This window comes from Oncorhynchus mykiss, chromosome 1 (genome assembly GCF_057628025.1).
Source record: "Oncorhynchus mykiss isolate SJ-2025 chromosome 1, ASM5762802v1, whole genome shotgun sequence".
Taxonomy (NCBI): Eukaryota; Metazoa; Chordata; class Actinopteri; order Salmoniformes; family Salmonidae; genus Oncorhynchus; species Oncorhynchus mykiss.
Genome location: NC_143022.1, coordinates 28,760,206 through 28,774,510, shown reverse-complemented (window position 1 = coordinate 28,774,510; position 14,305 = coordinate 28,760,206). Strand labels below are relative to the sequence as shown.

At 43.7% G+C, this 14,305-nt stretch overlaps 1 protein-coding gene across 4 annotated transcripts in view; it reads left to right on the top strand.

Moving 5' to 3' along the window:
- LOC110520152 (copine-2) overlaps positions 1-14,305 on the top strand; it is a 39,513-nt gene that overhangs the window by 3,219 nt on the left and 21,989 nt on the right. For all 4 annotated transcript variants that reach the window (XR_016491470.1, XR_005050752.2, XM_021597260.3 and 1 more), the window contains exons 2-13: positions 363-565; positions 2,277-2,456; positions 2,591-2,665; positions 2,867-2,938; positions 3,282-3,365; positions 3,558-3,647; positions 3,792-3,890; positions 4,369-4,455; positions 4,966-5,025; positions 12,663-12,796; positions 13,500-13,554; positions 14,178-14,229. Coding sequence is in view for 2 of the 4 variants with exons in the window: in XM_036974738.2 (XP_036830633.1) it covers positions 363-565; positions 2,277-2,456; positions 2,591-2,665; positions 2,867-2,938; positions 3,282-3,365; positions 3,558-3,647; positions 3,792-3,890; positions 4,369-4,455; positions 4,966-5,025; positions 12,663-12,796; positions 13,500-13,554; positions 14,178-14,229 (1,191 nt within the window). In the remaining 2 variants the exon portion in view is untranslated. The remainder of the gene's footprint in view (positions 1-362; positions 566-2,276; positions 2,457-2,590; positions 2,666-2,866; positions 2,939-3,281; positions 3,366-3,557; positions 3,648-3,791; positions 3,891-4,368; positions 4,456-4,965; positions 5,026-12,662; positions 12,797-13,499; positions 13,555-14,177; positions 14,230-14,305) is intronic.

Below are 14,305 nucleotides of genomic sequence, written 5' to 3'. Positions count from 1 at the left end.
ATGAATGTTTGACAGAGTACAGATCTCATTAGTTATTCTCTCATATGACACATGATGGACCACTGTACTAGATACATTATTCTGTGCGTGGCCCTGACCTTTGTTTTTCTTGCAGCTCAATTGATTTAGGCAACTCTCTGGATACTGCACATGGATAAAATGACATTTTTATGTTCTATTGAATATGGAATATGAGGTCTCTGTAGGTCTCAAATGTTCTGTCATTAACCACCCTGCATTAAGGATCCCCATGTTTTTGTCAGTCTCTCTACCTTATTTTGAAATCTATGAGTCTACAGAACGCTCAGTGCTACAGTAATGTCATTCATAGTGCTGTTTCTCTTTGCTGTGTATGTTCCCAGGCTGTGGGAGGGCTGACAATCCTGCCGGCATGGCCTACACGCTAGGCACGGGGCCCGACTCTGGGCCAACCGTGAGTCCCCAGCACTGCATCACCAGGGTGGAGCTGTCTGTGTGCTGCGGCAACCTGCTGGACAGAGATGTGACCTCCAAGTCAGACCCCTTCTGTGTGCTATTCAATGAGGTGGACAGCAGCTGGGTTGAGGTGATGAGGGGAGGGGTGGACATGGGTGGACATGGGTGGATGAATAATGATTCATGGCGAGATGAGGGAAATGGTTGCTGGAAAAGTAGAAGGAATGGGTGACTGACTGGAGGGTAGTATAAAGGTAAAAAAAATGAAGAATTTGTGGTTATGATGAAAGTTGGAACAAAGATGATACTGAGAGATGCTAAAAGAGAGGGTTAAAAATGAAAAGCAAACTATTTGAGAGGGTGAAATAAACATTACGAAGAAATTTCCTCTCACTGTTGAATGCTCTCAATGTTTTATCACTTACTAGTCACGTTTGCAATAACACTGAGTGTTCTGTAAAACCAAGGAAATGGTGGATTTATTTATTTTACCTTTATTTAACTAGGCAAGTCAGTTAAGAGCAAATTCTCATTTTCAATGATGGCCTAGGAACAGTGGGTTAACTGCCTGTTTAGGAGCAGAACAACAGATTTGTACCTTGGGAATTTTTACTTGCAACCTTTCAGTTACTAGCCCAATGCTCTAACCACTAGGCTACCCTGCCATCCACCTTTCTGCACCTATCAATATACTATGGAGAAACATTAATCCACAGCTGTCTGAAGCCGTGTTGCCTAACACAGTTACAAAGTCAAAATTGGCTATATTGTAAAAATGCATGAAAAAAAAGAAGCTTTTTGGCCTTAATTTAAGGTTAGGGTTAGCAGTGTGGTTAGGGTTAGGTTTAAAATCACATTATAAGAAGAGAAATTGTAGAACTAGGCAGGGCTCATGACTGTGTGTGTGTGTGTGTGTGTGTGTATGTGTGTATGTGTTTGTTTGTGTGTGTGCGCTCGGGGTACCCTCTCAGTGCCAGGGAAAAACATGCCTGCCTGCCTGGGTAGTGTTCTGTTGAGGCAGGCTGAGTGTGTTCCTGCAGGCCTGAGCTGTCGGTCAACAGGGCAGGCTCCAACATGAAACCAGCATAGCGGTTGCTGCAGTAACCATGGAAACGTGGATGGAAACAAAGGAATCATGATGTTCTTAATGTGTGGAAAGAGAAATGTGGAATGGAACTAACAGGCAAACAGGGAAGGGACATGGAATATACACAGTGGGTTTTGAAAACGGGTAGCCTATGTATAAAAAGTACGTGTGTGTTATCCCAGAGGTGTAAAATAGTAATCCTCACAATGGTTTCTCTTTGGATCATGATGAAAGCTACAGCATATGAAACACAAAACAATACACACACAGCCAGAAAACATACGGCAGAGCAGGCATTGAGAAGGGAAGGGTTTTTCTCCCTGTCCGTCTAGGCGTGAGAGAGGGGTTCACTCTGGGTGGAGTGGCCATCTGTTCTGTGGGGGTAAAGAGGGACGTGTGATAACACAGAAAGGGGAGGGGGTAACAATCAGAAGGTGCGGGGGGAGACACAGAGACTCGGGGTTCCAGTCAAACAGATAAAGCAGAGAAGAAACATATACAGTCTGCTCCGCTCTAGGCTCAGCGATGGGAGAACAAGAGGGGGTGATGAGTATGTGTACATCTTCTATCAGTCTGAGTCAGACATACACTGTGTTAGTCACCACCACCTGGTTTTATCTTTCACATGAACAAGACCTTATCAACCTTCAACACCCCCACATGTCCACCCTCCACCTCCGCTGTGTGTGCGCGGTGGTTGTGTGTGAGTACAGTACTTGTTTGAGAAAAACATATTCCTGTGTATTATTTTCAGATTGGCCGAACAGAGACTGCAGTGAATAACCTGAATCCAGTGTTTGGGGTGAAGTTTAAGGTGGACTACCATTTTGAGGAGGTCCAGAAGCTCAAGTTTGCCCTGTTTGATGAGGACAAGTGCAGCAGCCAGCTGTATGAGCATGACTTCCTGGGAGAGTACATCTGTACACTGGGGGTGGTATGCTACATGTCACACTGTTCTTGGAGTCTGTCTGTGACCCGTTTCTGCATCTGTTTATCACTTGCTTATGTTTATCTGCAGTAGGGCATTTCACCCCTCACTCACTTCTCTCTCTGGTCTGTGACCTTTAGATTGTGTCCAATAAGAAACTTCACCGACCACTAACCTTGGCCAATAGCAAGCCAGCTGGGAAGGGAACCATCACAGTGAGAACATCATGCTTATATACCTCATTCCCACAAAGAAATCCAAGAACCATAAACATGTCCACACACACAAACACACACACACACACACACACACACACACAAACACACACACACACACACACACACACACACACACACACACACACACACACACACACACACACACACACACACAGTAACAGTTTGTCTTGTATGCAGATAACTGCGCTGGAACTGTCAGACAATAGAATAATCACATTGACATTGTGTGGGAGAAAACTTGACAAGAAGGTAAGAGTTACTGCTACTATATTATCATCTCTGTTAAACGGTTCTTAATATTTGGAACAACAATAATATTTTGTCCATTTATATTTTACATTTGAGTCATTTAGCAGATGCTCTTATCCAGAGCTACTTTAATTAGTGCATTCATCTTAAGCTAGCTAGGAGGGACAACCACGTATCACAATCATAGTATGTACATCTTCCCTCAAAGTTGCAAAGTCAGAGATAGTAAGAGGGAAAAACAGTCAAGTGCAAGAGTTAGTTCACACAATTGTATTTGTATTTGTATAGTGGTATGCTGGCAGCTTTGTGGGCCATAGTCAAAACAGATTGTTTTGTTTTGTAGGATTTCTTCGGTAAATCAGACCCCTACCTAGAGTTCCATAAGCAAGGAGATGATGGGAAATGGATGTTAGTCCACAGGACAGAGGTGAGTTGGTCGGGGGTGGCTGTTTAAACTATTTAAATGTCAATACTGCAGAACTGAGTGTGTTATATCACTTAACAATGTGTCATACCACCTGCTGACAACAGTAACTGGATAGGTTGGATTTGCTTCTGAGTTCTGTATTCCAAGTAACATGGAAGAAGTGTTCTCACTGTACCTGTTTTTGTGCTGCAGGTGATAAAGAACACTCTGGACCCGGTGTGGAAGCCCTTCACAGTACCACTCATCTCCCTCTGTAACGGGGACGTGGACAGGAGCATCAAGGTGAGTAAGGTTTATCAACATGTGCATTCATCTGAGGGCGATGGTATGAAAATGGAATCCCCTTTAGATACAGTATGTAGATAGCCAAATACATTTTAAGAAGTTATTTATTGTGGTATTACTGTATGTTGTCTCGTATTTTAGGTACTGTGCTATGATTACGACAACGATGGAGGCCATGACTTCATTGGAGAGTTTCAGACCACTGTCAACAAGATGAGTGAAGCCCAAAATTCACTGGAGGTGAGGGATGGATTTGAGAGCTACTCCAGTTTATCTATGGGGGTTTGTTCTGCATGCTTTAGTCATGCTGTGATGTGGATCAAACACAATTTTTACATTGTCTCAACTCTCAGTGTTCTCCAAACTGTGAGTGGATGACTCACTTAAGACACTGCAGTTAACACAGGTCACCATTTCTGAATGGAAGACACCTGTTCATTTGGATATTCACAAGAGCTTATTTACGCCTTGTTTTGAACCTCGTTAATACATGTTGGGTTATGCTTTATTTTACAGCCCGACCACACCTGGAGAGAGAAGTATAGGAACAGCTCTGTATTTGACTTACGTTTTTCACTCCTGACTTCCTGTTGAAAACCTTGTGTCATTAGCTAATGGCAGAAATGCAAATACAGCCGATGTGAGAAAGAGTGTACATTTCGTGGATGTGCAGAGGGGTCCCAGTGGTCATTTCTTACTCTGTGTTCTTCTGCTCCAGATCGAATTTGAATGCATTAATCCCAAGAAACAGAAGAAGAAAAAGAGCTACAGAAACTCTGGAATCATCATTCTGAAGTCATGCAAGGTGAACCAAAACACATAGAGTCTAATAGATATAGTGTACACTATCCCTCTTAATGACTAATTTGTCAACCCACTATGGCAACTGCAAAATGCATATTAAGTCTAAAAGGAGACTGCCTTTTAATTCAATTATGAATGCACATTAAAGCCTTATGCACACAGCTAATGACTTTCCTTCATAATATTTTTTTTATTACAAACAAAATGCCTGTAATTTTGGTTTTGCTGCAGACAGGGATTAGAGTAATGGCTCATATCGCTATTAAATGTATTTATTAATATCAGCACAAAACACCTGTCAGTCTCACACAGTCAACCAGGGGCTGCCTGCAGTAATCACCTTTGTTCAGGCAGCCAATTAATGAGTATGGAGACTACTCAATCCTATCAAAGTGCCACTTCCGTGCCTTCTCCAATTATTTATCTATAGGAAAAATCATTTGAACTTGCTACAGTATGGATGGAATGGTATGAGCAGAGTTAGAATAATCTTTAAATACTGTCTCCTCAGGTTGAAAGGGACTATACCTTCCTGGACTATATTTTAGGTGGATGCCAAATCATGTTCACTGTGAGTATGTCATCACTTACCTCAATGTGTCTCCCACGTTCTACCTGAAAACTCTGACCCTGTACTCCCACTTTCTACCTGTAAACTCTGACCCTGTACTCTAACGCTCTACCTATAAACTCTGACCCTGTACTCCCACTCTCTACCTGTAAACACTGACCCTGTACTCTCACTTTCTACCTGTAAACTCTGACCCTGTACTCTAACGCTCTACCTATAAACTCTGACCCTGTACTCCCACTCTCTACCTGTAAACTCTGACCCTTTACTCCCACTCTCTACCTGTAAACTCTGACCCTGTACTCTAATGCTCTACCTGTAAACTGTGACCCTGTACTCCCACTTTCTACCTGTAGACTCTGACCCTTTACTCCCACTCGCTACCTGTAAACTCTGACCCTGTACTCTCACTCTCCTAGTGGCCGGTTATTTAATGCAGGAAAACTGAAATCCGTTTTATCTAATTTCTACCAGCATGTCACCTGTGCAACTAGAGGCTAAAAACTCTAGATCACCTTTACTCCACAAACAGAGATGCATACAAAGCTCTCCCTCACCTTCCATTTGGAAAATCTATCCTCCTGATTCCTGCTTACAAGCAAAATCTCAAACAGGAAGTATCAGTGACTCGCTCAATATGGAAGTGGTCCAATGCTAATCTACAGGACTTTCGCTAGCACTGCCTGGAATATGTTCCGGAACTCATCCAATGGCATTGAGGAGTTTACCACATCAGTCACCGGCTTTATTAATATGTGCATTGATGACGTCGTCCCCACAGTGACTGTACGTACATATCCAAACCAGAAGCCATGGCTGAAGGCTAGAGCTGCTGCTTCAAAGGAGCTGGAAACCCGGACTCTTATAAGATATCTCGCTATGCCCTCTGACAAACCATCAAACAGGCAAAGTGTCAATACAGGACTAAGATGGAATCCTACTACACCGGCTCTGATGCTCGTCGGATGTGGCAGGGCTTCAAAAATATCACGGATTACAAAAGGAAACCCAGTCATGAGCTGCCGAGTGACGCGAGTCTACCAGTCGAGCTAAAAATGCCTTCTATGCTCGCTTCGAGGCAAGCAACACTAGCTATTCCAGATGAGTGCACCAGCTATTCCAGATGACTTTGTGATCACGCTCTCCATAGCCGTGTGAGCAAGACCTTTAAACAGGTTAACATTTACAAGGCCGCAGGGCATGTCGAATTACCAGTACGCGCACTCAGAGCATGTGCTGACCAGCTGGCAAGTGTCGTCACTGACATTTTCAACATCTCCCTGACCAGTCTGTAATACCTACATCTTTGAAGTGGACCACCATCCCTGTGCCCAAGAACGTCAAGGTAACCTGTCTAAATAATTATCGCCCTATAACATTCACATCTGTAGCCATTAAGTGCTTTGAAAGGCTGCTCATGACTCACATCAACACCATCATCCCAGACACCCTGGACCCACTACAATTCACATACTGCCCCAACAGATCCACAGATAACACAATCTCTACTGCTCTCCACACTGCCCTTTCCCAACTGGACAAAAGGAACACCTACAGTACGTGAGGATGCTGTTCATTGACTACAGCTCAGTGTTCAACACCATAGTACCCTCCATGCTCATCACTATGCTAAGGACCCTGAGACTGAACACCTCCCTCTGCAACTACTCCAACTAGATCCTGGACTTCCTGACGCCCCCAGGTGGTGAGGTTAGGCATCAACAAGTCAGCCACGCTGACCCTCAACATGGGGGCCCCTCAGGAGTGGGTGCTTAGTCCCCTCCTGTCACTAGTGTAACGCAGTTTCTCTGGGCCTCCGCAAGGTTGAAGTATAGACTACCGATCTCTGTCCATGGTGCTGAAATTTAGACATGTCTATGCGGCTTCATGCCTATCGAATCGATGATATGCTTTCTGTGGTGCCAGGGCTTAGCTTAGCTTTAACTAAAGGATACATGCTTATTGGTAGGCCTATTTGATCATAATTTTCTCATGTTATGCCTAACATTTCACGAAGCTATACACGGTGTTGCAATGCTGCCATTTTTAGACTGCTGGCTGACTTGTTCAGTAATTAATGTTGGATATTCGAACATTGCAGATTGTAAAATAAATGTTAGATGCAACAGCATTCATTTTTTTTTATATAATCAACTGTCCTCTATAGGCTACCTGAATCTGCATGACATGAGCCGTCCTCGCGCTCTCTCCCAGCTTGGATAGAAAGTTGTGCGTAAAACCAGTCTATTAATGCCAAATAATACAATCAGTCCACGCTCAAAACACGAGCTTACTAGTGATTGTTTCATTATGCAGTGTACTGTCTATAGCTATGTACCGTATTTAGCTGCTACTTATAAACGTTTTATAAAAATGTACACATTAAATAGCCAAACAATGAGGAAAAAAGTAGTCGACTTGAAGATAAATTCAGACACTATTTATCGTTGAACGGGTTTTGTCTAGCTGATAGCCTACACAAATGGGCTGCAATATTGAAGGTAAATTAAATTCCATTTGAGAGTCTCCCCTGGTGTTTTGTGTGCAAATGCTTAAATCTCCCTAAGAAGCGTTAGGCTCTCGGTCTGATATGCACTTTTGAACACCTGAGTAAGCTCCACTCACTATACTGGCTCCGTCATAGCCTTGACTATGGCATTTGTCCACTGATTTGTCCAGGCTGTATCACATCCGGCCATGATTGTGAGTCCCATGGGGTGGCCCAGCATCGTCCGGATTTGGCCGGGGTAGGCCGTCGTCGTAAATAAGAATTTGTTCTTAATTGACTTGCCTAATTAAATAAAGGTAAATAAAATAAAGAAATAAAAGCATCCCCGCATACTTTATTTTTTATATATCACTTTTTTTAGTCACATTCCTGAAGAAACAAACACTTACTTATGGAAATGTGTATGAATTACTTTTTGGAGGGTTACTGTCAAAATGATTTATTAAATGAATAAAAAATAGACATCTGTGAAAGGCACATTGACCCCCAGAACTCGTGAGCCCCTCCGCCTTCCGCGGGCTGTCGGGTACGCCAGTGCCTCCTGTACTCCCTGCTCACCCACGACTGCACCCAGGCCTAATCACTGTTGACGATTAGACAGTGATGAGACAGCCTAAAGGGAGGAGTTCAGAGACCTGGCAGTGAGGTGCCAGTACAACAACCTCTCCCTCAACATCAGCAAGACAAAGAAGCTGATCGTGGACTAAAGGAAATGGAGGGCCCAGCACATCCCCATTAACATCGGCGGGGCTGCAGTGGAGCACGTTGAGAGCTTCAGTTTCCTCAGAGTGCTTGGCATCAACTGTAAGGCGCTACAGAGGGTAGTGCGTACGACCCAGGACATCACTGGGGCCGAGCTCCCTGCCAACCAGGACCTCTATACCAGGCGGTGTCAGAAAAGTACCTTAAAAACTGTCAGACTCCAGCTACCCAAGTCAGACTGTTCTCTCTACTACCGCATGGCAAGCTTCTACCCCCAAGCTACAAACCTGCTTAATAGTTAGTCCAGGTAGCTATTTCTTAACTATCTGCATTGACCCTTTTTGCACTAACTTGTATATAGCCAAGTTATTGTTACTCATTGTGAGTCTATTATTACTTTTATTATTATGACATGTTTTATTGTTCTATTATTTCTCTATTTCTTTGTCTCTGCATTGTCAGGAAAGGCTCATGAGTAACCATTCCACTGTTAGTCCACACCTGTTGCTTACGAAGCATGAGCGCCATGTGACGAATACAATTTGAGTTTCTTTTTTGACATACACCAACAACAAAAAAACAAACACACTTGCATATGTTACTTCATTCATTGAATGCACACTATAGTACTGTAAATCTTTGGAAACATGGTACAGGTGTAGGATCTTCAAGGTTTAAAAAGGCTTCCAAAGTTTATAATTTCCACTTTAAAATGTCAGACTTGATTTGCCCTAACTATAAATGTATAATCCACACAACATTTCAAATTTCCTGTTGCTGAAGGATTATTTTCCTGCTGTGAGAAACTGGTCAAATTAAGATCTTGTAGGTTCAGATTTCTCCATAGTAGTGTAACGTTCGTCTTCGTCCTCCTCTGACGAGGAGTAAGAAATGTCAGACCAATGCACAGCGTGGTAAGTGTTCATCCTTTTAATAAACTGAACTGAACACTAAATACAAAGTAACAAAAGCGAACAAACGAAACAGCTCCGTCAGGTGCAACACACAGAAAATCACCCACGAAACACAATAGAAAACAGGCTACCTAAATATGGTTCTCAATCAGGGACAACGATTGAGAGCTGCCTCTGATTGAGAACCATACCAGGACAAACACAGAAATAGCAAATCATAGAAAAACTAACATAGACAACCCACCCAACTCATGCCCTGACCATACTAAAACAAAGACATAATAAAATAACTAAGGTCTGAACGTGACAGTACCCCCCCCCCCCCCCCCCCCCCAAAGGTGCGGACTCTGGACGCAAAACCTAAACCTATAGGGGAGGGTCTGGGTGGGTGTCTGTCCGCGGTGGCGGCTCTGGCGCGGAACGTGGACCCCACTCCACCATAGTCCTTCTGTGCCTCTTTACCCGCCTCTATGGCCTCTTTAACGCGGCGACCCTCGCCGGCGACCTCGGACTGGGGACCCAAGCCAGCGGTCCCGAATGGACGGGAGATTCCGGCAGCACCGGACCCGAATGGACGGGAGATTCCGGCAGCACCGGACCGACGGGAGACTCCGGCCGCTCCGGACCGACGGGGGACTCCGGCCGCTCCGGACAGACGGGGGACTCCGGCCGCTCCGGACAGACGGGGGACTCCGGCCGCTCCGGACAGACGGGGGACTCCGGCCGCTCCGGACAGACGGGGGACTCCGGCCGCTCCGGACAGACGGGGGACTCCGGCCGCTCCGGACAGACGGGGGACTCCGGCCGCTCCGGACAGACGGGGGACTCCGGCCGCTCCGGACAGACGGGGGACTCCGGCCGCTCCGGACAGACGGGAGACTCCGGCCGCTCCGGACAGATGGGAGACTCTGGCAGCGCTGGGCATGAGGAAGACTCTGGCAGCACTGGACAGGCAGGAGCACCTGTAGGGAGGAGATGGATAGACAGCCTGGTGGGGGGGCTGCCACCGGAGGGCTGGTGCTTGGAGTTGGCACCGGATAGACCGGACCGTGAAGGCGCACTGGAGCGCTCGAGCACCGAGCCTGCCCAACCTTACCTGGTTGAAGCTGCTGCTGCTGCCCGTTACCACGCTGCTTGGTCCTTTGGTGGTGGGTGATTCTGTAACGTTCGTCTTCGTCCTCTTCTGACGAGGAGTAAGAAATGTCAGACCAATGCACAGCGTGGTAAGTGTTCATCCTTTTAATAAACTGAACTGAACACTAAATACAACGTAACAATAGAGAACAAACGAAACAGCTCCGTCAGGTGCAACACACACTAAACAGAAAATAATCACCCACGAAACACAATAGAAAACAGGCTACCTAAATATGGTTCTCAATCAGGGACAACGATTGACAGCTGCCTCTGATTGAGAACCATACCAGGACAAACACAGAAATAGCAAATCATAGAAAAACTAACATAGACGACCCACCCAACTCACGCCCTGACCATACTAAAACAAAGACATAATAAAAGAACTAAGGTCAGAATGTGACCAGTAGGAGAAAATCGTCATTGGTCTATTTTTGGCTCAGGCTGATGAGAGAAACATTGTGCGTCCCTGGTGATGTCACACCTTTGTGTCAGAGCTCTATTATTGGCCAGCCAGTGTATTTATCTCCAGTTGTGCTGAAACATTGTCTACCACCATTTACGTATCCATGCTACCGTGAAATACTCGGAGGATCTGTTCCCTTTGTGGTGCCAAAATATGTGCATTATCTATTTTCCTATTTTCTCAGCAAAATAGCTCCACCTGTATTGTATTATTTCCTGAATGGCAACATTAACTTTCCATTAATGTTTTATTATGCCACACCTCTTTAGTTACTTGTATGTGACCAGATGTGTTTATTTATGTGGTTGTGGACCACAGACATTGTTCTGATTAGCAGGCTCCATGTGTGGTCCTGTTCAAGAAATGATTTTCTCCCCGTGTTATTGTCAGAAAAATGTTTAAAGCAAATGGAACATTTGTGTTGCCATAGTTACTGTGATTTGTGCCGAAGCCAGACTATGTCTTTGCAGGAATAAAAGAGGGAGAGACTGAAAACAATAATAGGAACATGACTGGAGACTATCTCCATGGTTTGGCTTTTGTGTTTGTAATGTATCCATAATGTTTTTGTCCTTTTAGTTGACATTTTCTAAAAACCTAGCTGCTAGGCAGGACATTTGAAATGAATCCTGACAGTTTTACAAAATGTTTCCCATTTTAAAAGAGGAGGTACTACAATTTATACTGGGACAATTATATTTGTGTGAAAAAAACATATTCAAAACACCAGTAGTAACACCTTAATCATCTACCTTAATCCAATATGATAATTAAAATTATTTAAAGAGTTCACACCTGCATTTTATAATTCAGTCAAGATCGGTGTCTGAGAAAGAATGTGAATCTAAATCCTCAAAGGTGCATCCTGCAGTTCTCTTAACCTGCTCTCTTTTGTCAGAGTCCTTTGATTTGTATCACAGAGAAAGATGTTCTCTCTCTCTGTTCCACCTCATTCAATCAGATTTAGCATGCAGCTAATCCTAATCTGTTAGAGGGGAAATCTTCTCTACAGAGATGCAGATGAGAACCCTGCTCATATATAGACTGGAACTAGAGACTACAATGTTTGCAGTAGTTGCATGGGAAAACATATTAACTATATAACACAGTAGTATAGCATTGTATTAAAAGCAGCTTTAGAGTATTTGTCAAACTAGCCTAGAGGTCAGACCTGCGGTGTGGAGTGGTGCTTTGTAGACCAGTGTTAAGACTTCTAGTCATTCATGAGGTCATCTGATTGTACATTAGGTTGTTATCACAGCACCGGCCAGCCCTTTCAGAACCCTGTACCCAGAGTTAAAGGTATGGTTAAGAAACATGGTCATTCATCTGGACTAAACTGAGATAAAGCTAAAGATTTGAGTCAGTTCCCTGCTCATGCAGAGTAGCAGCGCACTCATCACATTGCCTAGGGCTTGATTGAGATGCAGGGGATTGGGCATATGAAGTGGCACCCTGATTCTGTCAGATCGCATCTCTCTCTCCCTTTCCCTCTCTTTCTGTCTTTGTCACCCTCTCTTTCTCTCTCTCTTTCTCTCTCTCTCTCTTTCTCTCTCCTCACCTTGTCCATCTATTGTCTAATAGAGGCTGTCCAGTTATCAGCCACAACTTTGGTAGGAACTGGAGGAGATCTGAGTAGAAGCCATGATCTTTGATAGGGTTGTTGGTTAAAGGCATTAGCATGGACTGAATGAAGATGTGGGCTTGGGAGGGCTTGTTGAAATCTTTGAGTTAATTACCATGTTGATATTGTAACCATCATGCCCGAGGACAGGATCCTGAAATAAGGCTCTGTAGGATTCACTGGATTATTTTGATATGCTCCACACCTTTGTTCATATTTAAGCTGATTTCTAGGCTTTGTTTGTGTTTGTGAGCATGTCTGTCTCCTGTCTTGCTATTCCTGTAGGTTGGCATTGATTTCACAGCATCTAATGGGAACCCTCGGGAGGCCTCCTCTCTTCACTTCATCAACCCTCTGGGCAGCAATGAGTACTTGTCCGCCATCCTGGCTGTGGGCCAGATCATCCAGGACTATGACACGTGAGTCCCATTAGTGTAAACAGTAATAACAGGACTCAATATGATCAAATCACAGATAAATAAAGTATAAATAAATAAATGCTACCTAATATAATGTTTACATACCCTACATTATTCATCTCATATGTATATGTATATACTGTACTCTATATCATCTACTGCATCTTTATGTAATACATGTATCACTAGCCACTTTAACTATGCCACTTTGTTTACATACTCATCTCATATGTATATACTGCAATCAATACCATCTACTGTATCTTGCCTATGCCGCTCTGTACCATCACTCATTCATATATCTTTATGTACATATTCTTTATCCCCTTACACTTGTGTCTATAAGGTAGTAGTTTTGGAATTGTTAGCTAGATTACTTGTTGGTTATTACTGATTGTCGGAACTAGAAGCACAAGCATTTCGCTACACTCGCATTAACATCTGCTAACCATGTGTATGTGACAAATAAAATTCGATTTGATTTGATTTGATTTATATTTTATACATCACAGTCATAAGTCACTGAAAGGTCCCTTCAACTCTTCTAATTCTGTCTACTCAGTCATATTCTTTGTCACTCATTGTTTCTGATAAAGTACCAATCCGAGTTTATTGAGAAATTCCATAATGCAAAATTGCATGTTGAATTCTGATGAAGTTGCTTTTTACTCATCCCTGTCAATCTGTTGCCCTCCTTCCTCAGTGACAAAATGTTTCCTGCTCTGGGATTTGGGGCTCAACTCCCTCCAGACTGGAAAGTAAGTGTATAAACTGTCTACGTGTGAGGGTGTGTCTTCACGGCACACTACATATGATAGACGTAGAGCCAAAAATAATGCTAAAGAGAAGAGGGAGACTGGAAGACAGCGGCATCCCAGAGTATGTATAAAACAGGCATATTCCAATAATTATGCAACTGTAATCCCATCTGTGTTGCCATGGCACTGCACTGATGTAAAGGACAACTGAATAAGGAGGCTGAGCAACAGAAATGGACAGAATATTTAGCTTTGCGTTCAGATACTTTATGGGAAGTGTTTAGGGAGGTTAAATCCATCAGTGGTCGGAGAGGACTAGAGGAAGAAGAGAGGGAGAGGTTGAAACAATTGGAATGAAAGGGCAGTGCAGGGATGGGAATGTATGTAATGGATTTGGAGAGGAGGAAAGCAAGAAAGAACAGATCATGTGAAGCAGGGGGAATGGAGGAAAAGAAAATGCTTGTCACACAATTCACTGCTTTTCCCACCTGCTACAATCATACAATGGAAACGCATATTTCTAGTGCTCCCACATTCCTCTACAGTCTCTTACAGCCATTGGAAATTCTCAATGTACAATTTCTGCACCTGAGGAGACCTATTTTTGTCTCCTGTACCTGCAGGTGTCTCATGAATTTGCCATCAACTTTGACCCCACCAATCCCTTCTGCCAAGGTGAGCAACTATTATGTTTTCTGTAACCCCCGTTAAAAACCTTATTACAATGTACTCACTGCAGGCTGCACTTATT